This window comes from Galleria mellonella, unplaced genomic scaffold, assembly GCF_026898425.1.
Source record: "Galleria mellonella isolate WM207_F2 unplaced genomic scaffold, CSIRO_AGI_GalMel_v1 utg1073, whole genome shotgun sequence".
In the NCBI taxonomy this organism is placed as follows: Eukaryota; Metazoa; Arthropoda; class Insecta; order Lepidoptera; family Pyralidae; genus Galleria; species Galleria mellonella.
In genome coordinates this window covers 565,376-585,858 of record NW_026441969.1, presented here as the reverse complement: position 1 = coordinate 585,858, position 20,483 = coordinate 565,376, and the positions used below count along the sequence as shown (strand labels likewise).

Sequence of the window (20,483 nt, the reverse complement as noted above, 5' to 3'; positions counted from 1 at the left end):
TAGTTTTTATCATACCTTTCCAAAAAGAAACCACCACTTCTCCACCTGATGGAAAGTGGTAACCGTCGCCTATAGACATGAGCAGTACCATAGACATAACAGAGTTTCGCCATGCGATGCCATTCTTGAGGATTCAGGTGTTATTCCTACGTACTCAGTAAATTCACGCCATATCCCACCCTTCAAACCGAAACACAGCCATGCAAACACAACTGCTGTACGGACAGAGGTACCCAAGCAATCGACTTTTGACCAAATTCCCCCTCTAGGGTCCAAAACAGATACTCAAAATTTTAAAATGGACCTACCAGTCTAAGTGGGATACTATGTAAAAGAGCTTCGTCTGTACATTTTAAGATTGATTTTTATTTATTTTTATGCTACATAGTTTTTTTAGTTATGACCGAAAATATAAGAAAAACGATTCCTCATGTCCGTTTCTGAAAAAAAGAATCCGAAATAATTACAGTTCCTAATATGTGTGAATATTACAGGAAAAATAAAACAATGTTTTTATCAAGCATCGTTTCTGAGAAATTATCAAACGACCTCCAAACATTAACAAAATTTTGCGGTTAGGTTTCTGGTCATATTTAACGGCCTAATTAAGATATTACTAATTCAAATTACAATAGTAATAATTATTAGGTATCTATTTGGTATAAAAAATATAACTAGGAGGTTTTTTTTATGCAACTTAGAACGAGCTGACAGCCCACTTAATGGAAAATGGTAACCGTCGCCTATAGACATGAGCAGTACCATGGACATAACAGAGTATACTGTTTCGCCCATGATACCCCCCATGCGTTGCCATTCCTGAGGACTCAGGTATTATTCCTCTGTACCCTTTAAATTCACTGCCATATCTCTCCCTTCAAACTGAAACACAGCCATGCAAACATAGCTGCTTCGACGTTGAAGCACGAATGGGACAGAGGTGTAAACGACTTTTGTACAAAGTCTCCCTCTGGTGAGACTTTGAAAGAATTAATGATACGTCGTATTCCTTATATCTTATCACAAATATGTTCTAATTATAAATAAAACGACATTTAAATTGATTTATTAAAAAAATGTTCTCAAATTAACATTAACATATCAAATTGTTTTGTCCATGTTTAATTTTTCTTCCTTTTTCTCTTGCATTTTGAAAGGTTTTGTTTCCTCTGTAAAAGGAAAAATACATATTAATCATACAGGCATCACTACATAGTATTATATATAACAAAGTCGGGGGGGAAAGGGGTTGTTAGCAATGGAATTTGACAGTCCTATTGCTAGTAATATGCCCCATTAGGTCGACCTCCACGTGGTTCCCCCTGGAAAACATCGTGAACAATTCTTGTTGAATTCGTCACGATTGGCTAACTGGCCTGCTTCATCCTCACCTATCATCCTTCACTGGTGCCCCGCCGGTGTATCCCGTTAGCGCAGGTAGGCTTACCATTCCATTTTCACCCATCAAAAAAAAAACAAAGTCGCTGTCGCTGTCTGTCTCTCCCTATGAATGCTTAAATCTTTAAAACTACGCATCGGATTATGAAGCAGTTTTTTTAGTAGATAGATAGATTCAAGAGTAAGGTTTATATGTATAATACATGAATAATATTGTAAAGGAACATTGATAAATTTAAACGTTTCTAATGCGATGTGATGTAATGTGCACCCGTGCGAAGCCGGGGCGGGTCGCTAGTTATAGATAAAATGATTGTTAATGACTTTGCCAGAGTAGAGTTTAGCGATTACCGAGTTTTATATCTTTATTATACAATTTTAAGAAATTTGTTAATAGACATACAATGGTTTATAAAAGTTGGGAAGTAACGGGGTCAATGAACCTGATCAAAATGTTAAGATAACCCAAATAAATTATTATAGTTTACCTAAATTTTTTTTATTAAACTTAGAATGGCAAACAAGCTGACGGTACACCTGATGGAAAGTAGCAACCGTCGCCTATAGACATGAGCAGTACCGTGGACATAACAGAGTACCTATATTGTTTTGCCCATGATACCCCCCATGCGTTGCCATTCCTGAGGACTCAGGTGTTATTCCTCTGTACTCAGTAAATTCACGCCATATCCCACCCTTCAAACCAAAACACAGCCATGCTAACACAACTGCTTCACGGTTGAAACACTAATAGGACAGAGGTACCCAAGCAATCGACTTTTGTACAGTCTCCCTCTGGCATTAATTCTTGTCTCTTATAAACCGTGACGTTCCAAATACGCATCTCCATAGGTTTTTTTTTAAATAAAATAAATCAAATAAGGTAATTTATCTAGAAACTTAATAATCATATTATCATTTTAATCCGCCTATGGGGGGGGGGGACTCGTAGACTGCCATAAGAAATGGTTTAGCGCCACCTGCATCCTGATTAATTAAAACTTACTAATATGTGTAAATAATACCCACCTGGGTCAGCTTTTTTCTTGTCCAAATAATTAGGATCGTCCCATTCTTGCCTGTCTGTAGATCCAAATATCAAGTAGTACACGTTGGCGGCCGTACATAGAACTGCATTGGAAAGAAATACAATACGCCAGCGGCTGACATCTGTCTGCAAATAATATTTTTTATATACCACTTAGAATGGCAAACAAGCTAACGACCCACCTGATGGAAAGTGGTAACCGTCGCCTATAGACATGAGCTATAGATATAACAGAGTTACAGTTTCTCCCATGATACCCCCCATGCGTTGCCATTCCTGAGGATTCAGGTATTATTCCTCTGTACTCTGTAAATTTCTCGCCATATCCCACCCTTCAAACCGAAACACAGCCATGCAGACACACCTGCTTTACGGTTCAAACATGAATGGGACAGAGTTATCCAAGCAATCAACTTTTGTACAAAGTCTCCTTCTGGTAATAAATATAAATAACAATTAAAGAAGTACCAGAGAAAGATGATGGAAACGGTTTACACCATTGAAATTGAGAATTCTTGGATTTTTTTTCTATAATGAATTTAAACAGGAAATATTTCTAATTTCCTGATTAGAAACAGTATTAGTCATTATGCTAGAATCTATATTTGACATTGACTTTTTTGTTATGATGACAATATCTCTATATTGTATACTAGCGGCTCGTCCCGGTTTCGCACAGGTGGACATTTTTACATTTTAAAAAGTAGCCGTTAAGGCTGCATACGCGACGAAATCTTAAAAATGGAGTAACTTCTCCCGTTTTCCCAACATCTCCCTTCACTGCTCTGCTCGTATTGATCATAGCGTGATGAAAAGTATACTATAACCTGCCCAGGAGTATGAAGAATAATTGTACCATGTTTCGTTAAAATCCGTCGAGTAGTTTTTGTTTCTATAACGAACATACAGACAGGCAGACAGACAAAAATTTTACTGATTGCATTTTTGGCATCAGTATCGATCACTAAGTATCCCTTGATAATTATTATGGAAATATATTTCATGTACAGAATTGACCTCTCTACAGATTTATTATAAGTATAGGTAAGATATGTCTATATAAAGTTGTGTATACCACAAAGCTAATATAAAAGCTTTAGCCTCCAATATTTGTAAATAGAAGGAAATACTTGACAATGATAGATAACTTACAGAATCTTGTCCAATAATAGCACTAGCTGCGAGCGTCATCGATACAGCACCAATATTGGATATAAAGTTTGACAGGGACATTATTATACCAGCATTGTTTGGGGACAGATCTAATTGATTGACCTGTAATAGAAAATATAATCAATAATAATTATTTTAAATAATATAAGATAGAATATTTTTAAAATAATTTTGAATAATGAAAATCCTGTAGAAGCACACTTTATCATAAAAATTGTTATTCAATGACAATCAAAATTTATAATAAAATACCAAAAAGTACACGAGAACTGCCATTTAGAAAATTTAAAGATTCATTAAAACATTGGCTTGTTGAGGAGTCCTTTTACAGTGTGCAAGAGTTTTTGATACAGAAAGGTAAACAACCTACTTGAATTACCTATCGTGTTACAATGCAGCTGTCATCAATAGTTCACGATTTGACAGTGACATTTCTTTCTTTGTTATTGTTGACAAGTGTCTGACATTCTTTGATGTATTATTTTTATTTAAAATATCGAATTTTAATGACTCATTTAACATTTATTCTTTTTAAGTTTTAATATTTGCACGCCTAATTATGGCGAAATATAAGGACTTATACTTATTGTAACATCTATACACTTACCATGTTTCTTGTAAATAAATAAATAATAAATAAACGTGCATATTTCCAACGTGAACGAGAAAGAATTTGATGTAAGACGTAGTAGAAAATTGAATATAAATAATAAATTATTTCAAATAATGCTACAGACATTAATATTAGATATACATGAATATTTATAAGATTCATTTTATATCTTTATCGTATCAGCCATTTACTGTCCACTGCTGAACATAGATTTCCCCTTGAAAGTTTTCCAGTGGGTGCTGCGCTTGGCAGGCGGATTAGCAACCGCAGTTAGGCTTTAGATATGGTTTAAGAGGGACACTGCTGTCCGTACCTCGCCCTTCCTTAGTCACCTCTTGCGATACCTATGTGAAAGAAAAGGGTAGCCTATGCTGAGATCACGGCAGATACGGCAGATTTTATATGACTCTATATATATATATACCATATAGTACTAGCGGCCCGTCCCGGTTTCGTACGGGTGGACATTTTTACATTTTAAAAAGTGGCCATTAACGCTGCACACGCGACGGAAGTTTAAAAATGAAGTAACTTCTCCCGTTTTCCCAACATTTCCCTTCAGTACTCTGCTCCTATTGATCGTAGCGTGATGAAAAGTATACTATAACCTGCCCAGGAGTAGGAAGAATAATTGTACCAAGCTTCGTTAAAATCCGTCGAGTAGTGTTTGTTTCTATAACGAACATACAGACAAACAGACAAAAATTTTACTGATTGCATTTTTGGCATCAGTATCGACCACTAATCACCGCCTGATAGTTATTTTGTAAATATATTTCATGTACAGAATTGACCTCTCTACAGATTTATTATAGATATAGATTAGTTCTAAAAATACAATCAATACGCGTAGGGTAATGGTATTGTTTCTAAACCATTTTCGATATTGTTCTGCATCACATAGCTAACAGCAGTTGTCATTTTAGTTTGTCGAAGATACAGTTTACCACTTGCAACGTACATAAATCCTCTTATCAAATTTATGAAGCTATGAATAGTCATTGTGATCCAAGTGACACAATGCCCGACCGTAAGACTCAGGACCCAAGCCCGTCCGGCTCTCATTGATAGACTACATTGTGACATCATATCAACGATATAAAATGTATATTTCCAAACATAAAGCGATAACTGCATTGAACTGAAGTAATAAAAATTACTTGAACAGCAATAACACTTTATAGGCGACTTTTTCTCGTATCGAGCTGCCCAGTGGAACAAACTCCCTTCCCACATACAAGAGAGTTCTTCTATTACCTCTTTTAAGAAAAGTTTGAAATTACATTTTATTTCATTTGTGTTTTAATTTCTTTATTTTTCTAATTGAATTGTCAAATCTTTTTTTTTTTTATACAACTTAGAATGGCAAAAAAGCTGACATCCCACCTGATGGAAAGTGGTAACCGTCGTCTATAGACAGGAGCAGTACCATGGACATAACAGAGTATACTGTTTCGCCCATAACGCATGGCATCTTAAAAGCATTAAGCCAAATTTTTAATGTACGTAGTATATTCATTTATTTTGACATTTATTATATAAGTAGGTAGGTATTATATTTATTTATAGTATATGTATTTATGTAATATTTTATTATATATTTTAATATTTTTTTTAACTGTACTGTTTATTTAACTGTATATTTGTTTATGTATTTTAAAGATTAATAGTTGTAGCAATTCAGCTGCCCGCTAACGACCTGTTTTCTAACTGTATTGGGTTGGCTGGAAGAGATCTCTGTTCAAACTTGCTCACAACATCTATAAATGCTATATCACATGCAATTTACAAGTGCAATAAAGAATATATATAAAATCCTGATTAACAAAATTGTGAAAAATTTAAAATTTCACAAGAAATAAAGTAAATGTTTTTAGAAGATGCATAACAAAGCCCAGCAAAAATATTGAATATTTAGTAGGGAATAAAGAATCGAGGTATAGTACATTACTGCAGCGGTCAGCAACTGAAGTATTGATGGACGAACGTGCAGATGTGGGCCGAAGCGTAGCCGAGGCACACATACGTGAGTCCATCAATGCCTAATTGTTGCCAAGGCTTGTATAGCACTTTTCTCAAACAACGCGCGGAAATCAAAAACACAATTTTACTGTTTAAGTTCAATTTGCAAGCAAGTTCGAAATTTAAATAAAATCTTTTACTAGTTACCTCCTTGGTAGCCATGTTTCGAAGTAAAAGGTCATTCCATTTTTAAATTACAGAACAGATATGTGTTTATATAGTAATTTATCTGGCCGCAAAAAACGACAGATACGGATTTTCATACAACTTTTGCCGGCCGCTGCTCGCATGTATCTAGCCAGCACGGCAATTTAGATTAATCTCTAAGAAGATTGTCAAAATAATGCTCACATTTCCAAGCATGTTTGAGAAAAAAGAATTAAACTTACTATGAATCCAGCCATTGTAAAGCCTCCTAATGTCATCGCTCCGATGAGTGCTATTACAGCAAACGTTGCATGTCGAGGACCCAAGAAGGATAAAATGATTAAACCGGTGGAAACTCCAAACATACCTGAAAACCATTTAATATTAAATAAGTGGTAAATAATATTGCTATCATTATATTTTTATATATTAATATCAGCTGTCTATCGCCTAATGCTGAATATAGGCCTTCCCCATAAGAGGAGTTTTGCTAGTTTACAGTTACAGTGTTCGGCAGGAAGATGGGCAATCACAGTTAGGCTTGTTGTGGTTTAACAAGGACGCTGCTGCCCATCCCCTGATCATTACGTTCCTTTCCTTCTTTATTGTCCATTTGTAAAAATCTATCCATGGCCTATATTGACTTTGAACATTACCATTCAGTAAGCCATTTCATCTTGAAATCTAATAATGTTTGTAAAGAACTACCTACTTGGGTCAGCTTTTTTTCTTGTCCAAGTATTAAGGTCCCTTGACCAATGAGTTCTTTTAGTTGCCTCATACGATACTCACGGGAAAGTGATAGAATAGGCAGTCTATTCTATGACGTGTGGTCCCAATATGCTATCTATTCTATGGTGGGACCACATGGCAAATACTGTATTATCAAAATATTGACTACCAGTATACATATTATTATGAATAGATAAATGATAAAAAAAAAACTATATGAATGCATAACACCTTTTCCCTCAATTATAGAAATTTTTATTTTCTTTTTAAATAATAACACAGGATAGGTCGTTATATCAGATTCTAAGGTACCATTCCTTAAATTTATCTCTGAAATGATTTGGACCACAAAGAAAAGTTCTAACGCAATTCCACTAAAAAAATTATACTGGTTCTTAAAATAATACTTTTTTATGATGATTTCATGAAAATAAATAAATGTATTCAATTTCTTACCGATAGAATTAAATGTCTTCCTACAAGCGTTTCGTGTTAAGATTCCCGTATTACAGAGTTTCTCTGAAACGATAGCAGCAATGAAACCTGCGGCCCACATGCCGACGTATGGGAATGCAGACAATACTGAACTCTGCATACAAATAAAACATCGTTATTAAAATTCATTGCATAGATAAGTTTTTACATTTGCAATCTTAGATGCATTCAAAGAATAATAAAGGAAGAATATAAATAATACGTAAAGTTCTGATACAATTTTCTTGATTTTAATATCATAGATAATTTAGAGCGATAACTAAAATAAAATAGCAACCTTACATTTTTCAAGGATATGCCCAAAGCACTTTCCATGTACATTGGCATATCAACAAACACTATCATGAATGCCGAAGCGAAACCGAGATGCGGCAATAAAGTAGCAAGCAGAGGCTTCGAAGTTAATATCACTCGCCATGGAATCCGTAGCTTGGTCTGAAAATTAAAAACAAATATCAATGTCTAACATTTTTTTAAAACATATTAATTATGTTTATTGTTATAGTTTTATAAATATACGTCTATCTATCCTATTTGAGAGCTGCGTTCTTGTCGGTGGAGCTCTTGCCACTCATTACGATTGTCAGCGAGTCTTTTCACCTCTTGATACGACACGACACCAATTCCTTCCTTGATCTGCCTAATTTAACTATACCATGGTCATCCTCTTCCCCTCCTTCCTTCTATCTTATCTTCTATTATAATGTTCATAAGTTCGTCGTGTCGTATCAAGGGTTATATTTTTTTTCCTTCTGTATGTAAATATACGTAAATGATGACAATAATAAATGACACGTAATCAAATCAATGACTTGATATACAAGCTAGGATACACTGTTATTGGAATCAAGTATTATCTGGAGACACCTTAAACACCCAAACCTAAGCTACTTCGTATTTTTTTTTAAAGTAACGTGCTTAATACTGCGAGGTCATCGAAATTATTCTTGTTCGTTCTTGGCTAAAATTGCATTCCGGATGTTCGTAAAATAATGAAAAAAGTACTTTTCAAAAATACTTAAATCTAAGTTTACTCAATTAAAAATATATCTTACTTTTTTTCATTCCTAATAAACTGAAGTAAAAATAGCTTTTCTATATAACATAGGTATGTTAAAAATAAATTCTATAAATCTATAATAGTATACCGAAGAATTTCTTAATTTGGAACTCTGGAACTTGGGGGGGAAAGGGATTGTTAGTAATGAAGACTAAAAATCCCATTGCTAGCAATATACCTAAACAGGTCGAGCTCCACGCGTTTCCCCCTGGAAACCATCATGATTGATTGTTCAAGATGAATTCATCATGATAGGCTAAATGGCCTGTTTTCATTCTCATCGATCACCCTTCACTGGTGCTCCGCCAGCGTATCCCGTTAGCGCGGGCGGGGTTACCAATCCATTTTCATCCAACAACAAAAAATCTCTGGAACTACCGATTGAATTTGAAAAATTCTTTTTGCATTTGATAGCTCATTCTTTGTGGAAGATTTATAATGGGCTATTTACCAACATGACACGAGTATAATCGCAGGATATATTGAGATTCTGTTTTGTTTTCGATAATTGCTTTGGGAAATAGTCGATGAGGTTAGCAAAGAACTTTTATAGGAGACAACAAAATCGAGGCCTACATCCAGTAGTGGGTCAATATGGCTTATTAGATAGATAATTAGAAACATGCCTTCATTACTGAAGATTTAGATGATGATTTGGCTTTAGGCGAACTAAATTATGTATGAGTAAATGATCAATCTTTATACGTTATGCTAATAATATTTACCCCTGTATCTTTAATGTTAAGTCGAGATTCAATATAAATCCTTTCTTCTTTCGAGATAAACTTATGTTCTCTAGGTGCACTGGCTGTGAAGAAGTACCAGATAATCGCCACTGCGAATTGCAAGCCAGACATAGTGTAGAATATGGACTTCCAACCCATTGAGGTGTCGGCTAGTATACCTGATATTGGCATTGACAGTATTGTACCGATCTGAACACCTGAAATAATATTTGATATAATAGTTATTAGAAATGATTATTTGCATTAAGCATATATAGCAATATAGGAAATAAAAAAATATAATCCATTGATAATTGGTACACTTGAACGTTGATACGAGTATAAATATAGAAAGGCAAATAAGTGATAAGAAATGTAAAATAATAGTATAAGTATAAATGTATAGTATATAAATATAGTAAAATATGTAGTAATATAATAATATGTGTGATGTAGAAAGAATTGAAATGTTAATAAATGAGATGGATGCTAGGGACTTATACTAAATAAGTAACCCTTAGCATAAGAAAGTTGGTAATAAAAAAGTGGAAATATATAATATAGTTATATAATAATATAAAATAAATATATAATTATTGGAAAATAAACATGAAAATAGATAAATAAAGAAAAAGCTGTAAGATAAGGAATTATTAATCCATATAACATGACAAAACCAAAAACAAACTGATGCACAGACAGTGGGATGGGTGACGTGTAAACATCAATGCCAAAGGATTGTGGTCCAACCACTACCGGAAAACCTATGAACAAAGGAATTACGAACTCCACTAGGAAATAAATAAAAGTGACAGGAAATGAAATATAAACGGAGTGAAAGAATGGATGGAAAGAAAAAAAATTAAGGAAACTAGCATAAAAATTAAAAGTAATAGATGCTTAACCTGGAACTTAATATCCGGGATAAAGCGTGCTCCTAAGGGGGAGCCACAATAATATATATATATATATATATATATATATATATATATATATATATATATATATATATATATATAGAAAGGCGGACTTATTACTAAAAAGTAATTTATTCAAGACACATAAGATGATGTATATGTTTACATCAAACCGTTTATAATTACTCCTCTCCATCCACAGGTTGTCTGGCTGGATCGCTTTTAGCGATAAGGCCGCCCATTGTTTTCTCATTGTGATTATTTCTTGTAATTGTTTTTATTTATAATAGGTTTACTATTATAATCTTTTGGAGGAAACAATAAAGAGTATCTATCTAACTATCTACATGATGAAAACGCTTCAAATGTAGTATAAGATGAACTAGGTGGAGTGACGTCTTTAAATATATTGCAGGGAGTTATTAGATGCAGGTAGTTCGAAACGATGCCTTATGGCAGTCTACTGGTGAGGCTTATGTTCAGCAGTGGACAGTTAACACTTGAAATGATGGTACTGATTTACTGAATTTTTTTTTTTTTTAATATTTATGATACAGACACTAAAATTTCTATTTATGTTTATTAGAAACTTTCTCATAAATTTCAAATATTTGACTAATTCAATTGATTAATTACCTAATTTAATTTTTCTTTTAATAACACATCTTCTATTTCGAATGTATTAAGCAGTGTTATATAATTGTTTACACTAATCTATTTAAATCATAGTAATTTTCCTATGAATTAATTTTTTTGTTGAAATAATAAAAGTTTATAAAAAAATTCGAGTTGTTCAAGGATCCAAGCAATTTACAATTTATTTAATTTTACCAGAGGGAGACTTTGTACAAAAGTCGTTTGCTTAGATACTTCTGTTCCATTTGTGTTTCTACCATGAATCAGTTGTGTTTGCATGGCTGTGTTTCGGTTTGGGGGGTGATATATGGCAGTGAATTTACATGGTACAGAGGAATAATACCTGAGTCCTCAGAAATGGCAACGCATGTGGGGTATCAAAGACGAAACTGTTATGTCCAGGCTACTGCTCATGTCTATAGACGACGGTTACCATTTTCCATCAGGTGGACCGTCAGCTTGTTTACCATTCTAAAATTATATAAAATAAATTAACTTACAAATAAAAACGATTCTTAATATCAGCAATATGAATTATAACAATTCTAATCCAGTCGATGTTTACCTCCATACACAATACCGGAGTAAGATGTTTGCTCATTAGGGGGCAGCCATTGTCCAAGGAGAGTATGGCTCGCCGGGAAAAGGCAGGCCTGTGTCAGACCCATTGCAACACGAGACATGCACACTAGAGGCCAACCGCCCTGAAACACAGGTACGTCTTAACACTCTGTACTAATATTATAAAGAGGAAAGATTTGTTTGTTTGTTTTTGATAAATTCATAAACTCAACTGATTTTATAAAAAAGACTTTCATTTATAGAAACCTATATTGTTAATGAGAATCAGTAACCTATATTTGAAAAAATTTTGAAAATGGAATTTTTGAAAACTCTTTATTGTCATAAATAAACATAACGAATAGGTCGAAATAACAAAATAATTATACAATTCATGGCATTGGTTTAAAAATATAAAGGAAAGGTTTAGGCAATAAAAAAATTACCTACATCCACTCTTCTGGAGATGGACAAATATATCGTGCATGCTAATAGAAGTCTACGCAACAATTATAAAGAAAATTGCATAACAAACAGAAAAAAATCTTGATAAGATAAATTTCATACTTTTATAACACATTTTTGCAATGTAAGATGATTTATTTATTTTAATTGCAAACTCTTAGAACACAGATAATATTGTCTCTAGCATCTTCATTAGTATGTGTTCTTTACTTAACTTTATTTCGCAGTCTAGGTTTTAACCTATCATAATCTATTTAGTTTGATTAATTTAGTTCATTCCAATGACATTGTTTATTAAAACTAACATGAAGAGGATAAAGTAATTTCTTTTTTCCTCGTCATCCAAGTGAATACCTAATTTTGATTTTAAGTTCTGTCTAAAGTTTGGAAGCTGAAGGAGTAGTAAATTAAAATAGTGATAATGTGGTATTTTATCTTCTATACAACATTGTTGAAGAAAATATTGCGCGTTTTCGTAAAATTTAAGAAAGTCATGACCGTATTTATGTCTGTATGTGTGTATACGGTTGCATCTATTTCATAATCAATGCCATACATGTGTTCCAAACACTTGATTTCGCCATCAAATCATAATCAACTTATTGCTACTATTCGAGTCTGTCTATTAATCCTCTTACTCTTTGATATGAATATATTTAAGAAAGATTTGTATGTGCACGTACAAACAATTTGCAACCATGCCACGCCGAGACGTTTGCTTGTGTATTATTAATAGGTAAATATTATCACATCTTACCAACGCCGCCAATGTTGGAATGAGTAAACACAAAACCCCATTGGCTAACAAGGCAAATAACAGAATAATTTTTCCACCAAACTTTTTGGATAATATCCCAGCTGGTATTTGTAGCGTCGTGTAACCCCAAAAAAATGATGACAAGATGATATTCTGGGTTCTTGGGTCCCAGTCGTAAATCTGAAAGTGTTAATTTTATTTATTAGTCTTTGCGGTAATAGAGTAAAAATATCATTATGCCTTTTGCATCCCTAGGGAAATAAATGACATAAAATCTATGCAAGAGAAGAACAAGTTGATATAAAACACGGAATGGAAATTCCCTGTGCTTTGTCGTTCATCTGGAATGCAAATGCGTATTATTATTGTTACAGTATTCTACGATTTCCATGGTACTGTTCATATTTTAGACAATGGTTATTATTTTCAAACAGGAGAACTACCAAATTATTTGATATTGGCTAAAAAAAAAATAACTGATGAAAAATAGATCTCATGAACCTCGCATAAAATCCTAGATCATTTTTATCCAAATATAATGTAAAAACATAGCCAACCTATATTAATACCAGAGGGAGACTTTATACAAAAGTCGTTTGCTTGGGTACCTTTGTCCCATTCGTGTTTCTACACTGAAGCAGTTGTGTTTGCATGGCTATGTTTCGGTTTGAAGGGTGGGATATGGCGTGAATTTACAGGGTACAGAGGAATAACACCTGAGTCCTCAGGAATGGCAACGCATGGAGGGTATCATGGGTGAAACAGTATACTCTGTAATGTTCACGGTACTGCTCATATCTATAGGCGACGGTTACGACTTTCCATCAGGTGGCCCGTCAGCTTGTTTGCCATTCCAAGTTGAATAAAAAAAACCTGTACATTACAGTTAGCAATCATATTTATACTAGTTTATGCTTGTGGCCTTGTTCGTTTTTGACTTTCATTCTTTATTTTACCCCTTTAGGAATAAATTCATTAAAAGCCTCAAGTTCATAAAAATATTAACTGTTGCTCTGGATGAATTCAAATCGAATGTTTCACGTGTAAACTAAATAAATCAACTAAATTCCATAGAGACTTTCAAACCCAGTTTTAATCTCTTAGGAAATTAATTTTTATAAATTCCTTTTTTATCAGTCACCTACGCTATATAAATCTCATCATATATAATATTTACTTTATTCTTATTTGGGAAACAAACAGCAAAATTAAGGTACTTTCTTAATTATACAATACTATCATACCTACATTGTATAACAATTAGTCCATTACCCTAAGATTGTCTTGAAAAGATCGCTCTCAGCAATAAAACCGCCTCACTGTACTTATACAATTGTATCGTTGTGTTTGTAAATTGCCTTGCTTATTTCCTATAGGTATTGTACAATGCAAATAAAGTATACTCGTTTAGTCATTCATACTGTGCACGACGCACCTTTTTAGTTTCTTTTTTAATTTTATTAAAAAGATGTTTTGTATGTAATTTGAAGTCTGTGTCAGTTTAGTTTTGTTTCGTTCGCTTTTTGCTCCGTCGGATTGCTTTGAATATTTTTTATGTAATAATATTATCTTTCTAAAAACACCATGTTTCCATATCAGCATACAGTCTTTTCGCCCACACATACAATTAACAGATGAAATGTTATGTAGTAAATAATTATTAAGCAATAAATTTTCCACTATTAACTATACAGGCGATACTTACAACTATATTGGTGTCGTTTTTCCTTTTCACATCAGACATGGCTAGCACTGCCACGGCCATACTGCTTCTTGCCATAAATAAAACTGTTATGCATATTCCCATGCATAACATTTGCACATGTCGAAAACCGAGACCGTAGTCTGGAAATTTATTTTATTAGGTACACGTGAAAAGAAGGCATTGTTGCTTCTTTGATTAGAATTATTTTGTTTAATTCCGCTACCGTCAGTATACATGTGACTGTTAACACAAGAAGATTGATCACTATTATTACTACCAGAAGTTCTATAACCTTCGATATTAGCCATCAATCTCCGAATGCCTTTTTATTTGGCACTCAAACTGCGGAACGGTTAACAGGCTTCGAGCGATCTAATAATTTGCCAATAAATGCCTCATTTAAAGAAGAAACACGTGGTGCAAAATGTGCATGAACAAAATGGTAGTCGGAGATTGATAGTTAATATGGAAGATTGTAGAACTTCTGGTAATAGTTGTCTCGAATGTTGGCATTCATACATGTACTAATGGTAGTGGAATTAAACAAAATAATTCTAATAAAATAACTAGTGATATCGACTTCCGCAAGATAACACCTAATTCAATAAAATAAAGGCACTGTTAGACGACATGCTAGAAAGAGTTTTTTAGACTGTGACAAGGAAAAGAAACCGTGTTGATACCATAGCACAGCTAGTTTATAATTAGCAAAGATATCACGTTTAGTAAAACGTGTATAGTAATACAAATCATATAAGACAATATACATTATGATAGGCCTAAGATGAAACGTATCCAAATTTGATTTTATTTATTAACAAGTGTATGATGCTGGACTAGAATTAATAGTAACGTTTATTACTTTTTTTTTAAAGTATGATAATGCAATGGTGTCCTCGCCTGTGCTATCGTTATACACTTGCGGGACACCAGTGAGGGATGATAAGTGAGGATCAAGCAGGTCAGTTAGCCCATCGTGGCAAATTCACCAATGAATCAATCACGATGGTTTCCAGAGGGAACCGCGAGGAGATCGACCTGATAAGGTATATTGCTTGTAATAGGTGTGTTAATTCCCATTACCAACAATCCCATTTCACGCTCCTCCACAAAGTTATTAAACTAAACTAATTTTAAACGACAATGGCAAAGTGCCATTATATTATAACCATCCTACAAAATTTTGTTTATAACTCGAAAATAGTAATTAATTTTGTTTCAATATAATCCGGGTGCCGTTTTTGGTAATTGCCTTCTGATCTTAAAATTTTAACGAGTTAATTGAATAACAATTATAAAATTTTACTTTTCACCAAATCTCTATTCAAATCTTCCACATGTTTTTCCTGATCTTTTTCACTAGTCATCTTGTGTTCTTTTTATTTAATTAAACAATTAAAATTCACTTATCACTCTATTAATTTAGTACTTGTTAAAACGATCATGAAACGATACAGTTTCTGTACAATCTGATTTCCTACTAGTTACGGAGTCTGTTTATAGTAATGTAAAATAAAAATATAATTATATAGATTTGCAATGTTTGAACGCTACTGATAAATTACATGTGAGTAAATTAAAAGTTACAATGTGTGGCGTTGATATATATAGGATGTGTTTAATAATATTACTGGATAAGATAGTTGCTTCATCGTGTTTGTTCAAATAGACTCGTTTATAAGCACTTTTAAATCGTAAATTTTCTATGAATCTACTGCGAGGTTTAGAGAGTTGTTATCTGCTGAGAAGAGCCCGCAAGAAACTCAACAGTTACTATTTTAAATCTCTGTTAACGTTATGTTTGTTTCTTTAAATGCATATCTAAAATTTTTATGGTCATTAACACATTGACCGTCTTGTCAGTCACTATGGGGCTATGCGACGCGTAATTTTTCTCCGTTGGCGCTTTGTCAGTCACATGTGACTGACACATAAAAATCCTCGTAATTTCCCACAAAAATGCAACAAAGTAAATTAAATAAACATATCTCTACAATAATTTATTAAATATAACTTAAAAACGAAGATTTTTATGAAAAAAAAATATTGGCAGATAATGGGTTAAAAAGCCCGTGCACGATTGACTAACACCGTGCACATTTTTCATTCAAAGAATCGTTTAGTTTAAAATAGGCTTCGAACAATGTTTTCAATCGACTTTCAAAAGAAAGTTCTCAATTCGGCTGTATTTTTTTTGTTTGTTACTTCATAACTTCGTCAGTTCTAAACCGATTTGGAAAATTATTTTTTTATTTAAAAGCACATATTTCAAGATCGGTTCCATAGACATTTTACATAAATCGGTTTAGCAGTTTAATTTTTAAATAAAAATAACTGATTCTATCACAAATTGAGGTCGATTTATTTGTGGAATGCAGTTTTAAATATTTAAGTAATTTAAATTGAATTTTAGGTTGGGTGTTAATTAAATTGTTACTACTCAATTCGTTCATTCAATTTCCATCCCTTGACATCGCACAATACTCTTGTCACTTCATTTGTAGTGCCTATAGTAGGGAGACGAGTACGGAAGGGGGAGGTTGTTTATTGTATTTGTAAATCATTGTTACAACTATCATTCTTCTCATAGTTGCCGCCAGCAATCCTTAGAACAACAATTATATAAAATAATGTAATATTTAGAAATTTCTTAAATAATTTTGTTTTGGTTTTTTATTTAACTTTCTTTATGTTTATGTTTATTTTTATGTTTAAATTTTTCACTAATAGTTGCAACCGAATGGCTTTGTTGCAGTCGCATTTATTATTGAATCACGCTGTGTGCACATGTTGTGGCAAGTTTACCTGATACCCATTATGTACTTGCATATTATAATTTAAGTTTTTATTTGTAAACTTCTGTTATGTGCGCCTAATAAATAAAATAAAATAAAAAAATAAAGAACAATATAAGCCTTTAGTCACTTTAATTTTTCTGGGAATATCGTCGTTTCTGACTATTATTTAGTGAAAGTCAATAGCGAGCAAGGATCCTTTTTAGATTCTACAGTTTGATCAAACGAAACGTTATGATTGGAATAAAAATAAATCATTTTAATTCAAATACACTTGTTTACAAGTTCCTTTATATCATAATTTTTTATAGTTGCTTTGTTAGAGATTTTCTTATCTGCTAAATAAAAAAAAACCCTTAAAAAATCTAATGTTGTAATGATTCTGTCTATTTATTTATTTTACTGAATTACATAGGTGTTATCTTGCGTAAGTCCATATCACTGGTTATTTGGTTAGAATTATTTTGTTTATGCTGTGACTAGTACGTATGTATGTATGTAGCAGTACCATGGACATAACAAAGTATAGTGTCCATGGTACTTCTCATGTCTATAGGCGACGGTTACCACTCTCCATCAGGTGGGCCGTCAACTTGATTGCCATTCTAAGTTGTATAAAACAAAACAAAACGTAACAGAGTATACTGATTCACCCATGATACCTCCCAAGCGTTGCCATTCCTGTAGACTCAGGTGTTATTCCTCTGTACCCTGTAAATTCACGCCATATCCCACCCTTCAAATCGAAACACAGCCATGCAAACACAACTGCTTCACGGTTGAAACACGAATGGGACAGAGGTACCCAAGCAATCGACTTCTGTACAAAGTCTCCCTCTGGTAAAATCTCCGACTGCCATTCTGTTCACGCCCGTTTTGGGGCATGTGTTTTACCTGTAAACGAGGCAACTTCAAGCAAATTATTATATCGCTGCTTGGAGCCTAGTGTTAACCCTTTGCACTCGAGGCCATTTTCGCTTGCAATGTAAGCAGTGCCTAGTCCTCGAAAGTACTTCCGTGAAAACTATCTTATCGCATATTGTAAATAAGGAGATCCAGTTACAAAGACCATAGCGTCGTAGCAGCGTAGTTCGATTTAAAATTTTAAAACACTCGGGCGCCGCAGCAGCGCCGCTCGAGTTGCCACTTCGAATCGGCCGGGCGCCGTATCGGCGCCACTGGAATGCAAAGGGTTAACTGTTCGGTAGCTAAACTACGATATATATTTATTTATTTATTAACTTTTAATTCTAAGTTATATAAAAAAATTGTGCCACTTAAAGATAAATACAAAAATATATATTACGAGTATAATGCAATCTTTATAAAAAGTTTTTATGAAGTATAAAAAATTGTCCGATATTTATACAAAAAAAACCGGTCAAGTGCGAGTCGGACACGCGTAACGAGGGTTCTGTACAAAATCTTAAAAAAAATTGTGAAATAACTACAAATTTACAGTTTTTGGATTTTTTACTTTACACGTGCTACATGGTATTGCTTCTTGTCAAATTTCACGATTCTAGGCCAACTAGAAGTACTCTATACGTTTTGATTCCCTTTGCGAATGTCAAAATATGCGATATAAATGGAGCATAAACGGCGGTATCTTTTGATTGCGTCGATTTAGAAGCATGATTTTCTCATTGCTTGCAGAGATTACAGATATAAGTATGTAATACTAATTTTAATTTGATACCTCCACACATTCCTAAGAAGAGGGTCTTGATAGACGGACGGACGGTTAGATAACGAAGTCTATAAGGGTTCCGTTTGTTTTTTGGCGATACGGAACCCTAAAAAACCGTATAAAGTATTTCTCAGTCAACATTTTCAGACGGTCCTCTTCACACATCTCCAAACATTCGGATGAAAGATATTTTTCATGGGATCAACGCAAATAGAATGCTGTTGAGTAGTCGTTCCCTGGGCGCAATTAAAATTTTCCCCATCGAGAGATACGAGAAGGATATCTGTAACTTGTAAAATTTGTCCCATCCTTTTACCATTTAGTACACATATTTGTATGGGAAAAAATGAGATTTAATGAGGAAAGCTGCTATTCGTGTAGTTTTTACCAGAGGGAGACTTTGTACAAAAGTCGATTGCTTGCGTACCTCTGTCCCATTTGTGTTTCAACCGTGAAGCAGTTGTGTTTGCATGACTATGTTTCGGTTTGAAGGGTGGGAAATATATATGTACATGTAATATATAATTTTTGATTATGGAAGAAGGATTAATATACGAAAGATATTAATTAGATTAGGATTTATCTCTAAAAAACAATCTTAAAATAATTACAACCTGTATATTTATAAAATATGCAAGTCAGACAATTTTATCTGTACACTGTCTTAAAAAAATAATTTATTGTAGTGTTAAATAGAATTATCTCTCTCTTTTAAGTCTGTACGACTCTTGACAGTCTGGTCGTGGTCTTTATGACGATAGTGGATCGTCGATGAGCCCCTCGTTCGCAATATTTTTTTATACAACTTAGAATGGCAAACAAGCTGACGGCCCACTTGATGGAAAGTGGTAACCGTTGCCTATAGACATGAGCAGTACCATGGACATAACAGAGTAAACTGTTTCGCCCATGATACCCCCCATGAGTTACCATTTCTGAGGACTCAGGTGTTATTCCTCTGTACCCTGAGGTCCTCGCGATGCGTCTCCATCTACTTCTGCTTACAGCCGAGCGAGAGCATTACACAATAGTAAAATATAATTACTGTAGTCTCATAATTATTAAAAATTACTTAATAGTGAAATTAATCCACTGTATAAAGTTTACTACATACGTACATAATACGTCTACGCATCAGGGGTGTTCTCTAGAAATCTGTCCGATTCTAGAATAACCGCATACGTGTATACGACCCCGGCCTCCCGAGCCGCTGCACTGTCCCAGTCTTTTCCGCAACTGCACTGTCCCCCCTTTCCTTTCCCACATAGTTCTCTTATTTACTAATTTCCTTTACGCATTCCCAACGTTCCCTTCCTTTTTTTCTCAATCCTTTCCTCCATATCGTAGGTGGCGGAAACCATTGACAAATGCATTCCCGAAGAGGGTTGACATCAGGCAGGCGGCCGGTCGTAAAACTATAAGCGAAATCTTTTTGTAATATGAATAAAACCATATTGCGTCGACCCCAAATAATAATTGGGATAAGCGTAGAAAGAAGAAGTACATAATACGTCTTTGGAAATGTACAAAAAAAAAACATAAAT

General features: G+C 33.8%; 1 protein-coding gene across 1 annotated transcript; it reads right to left on the bottom strand.

The window, feature by feature from the left end:
* Nucleotides 1-1,050: 1,050 nt before the first annotated feature.
* On the bottom strand, nt 1,051-15,945 carry LOC113515287 (putative inorganic phosphate cotransporter). The gene is made up of 11 exons (XM_052891705.1): nt 15,761-15,945; nt 14,455-14,594; nt 12,750-12,929; nt 11,532-11,670; nt 9,414-9,631; nt 7,911-8,063; nt 7,590-7,722; nt 6,644-6,768; nt 3,599-3,721; nt 2,428-2,572; nt 1,051-1,169 (listed from the first exon to the last, which is right to left on the bottom strand). Exons 1-11 carry the CDS (start codon nt 15,819-15,821, stop codon nt 1,102-1,104), a joined length of 1,485 nt encoding a protein of 494 aa, XP_052747665.1. The 5' UTR covers nt 15,822-15,945; the 3' UTR covers nt 1,051-1,101.
* Between the last annotated feature and the right edge of the window lie 4,538 nt (nt 15,946-20,483).

What these genes read in the sequence shown, in the direction of transcription:
- LOC113515287 (XM_052891705.1), bottom strand. Translation starts at nt 15,821, where the DNA reads ATGACTAGTGAAAAAGATCAGGAAAAACATGTGGAAGATTTGAATAGA. An exon ending in CTATTATTGGACAAGATTCT is followed by an intron (nt 2,573 to 3,598) that starts GTAAGTTATCTA and finishes TATTATTTGCAG; the next exon opens with ACAGATGTCAGCCGCTGGCG. An exon ending in CAAGAAAAAAGCTGACCCAG is followed by an intron (nt 1,170 to 2,427) that starts GTGGGTATTATT and finishes TTCCTTTTACAG; the next exon opens with AGGAAACAAAACCTTTCAAA.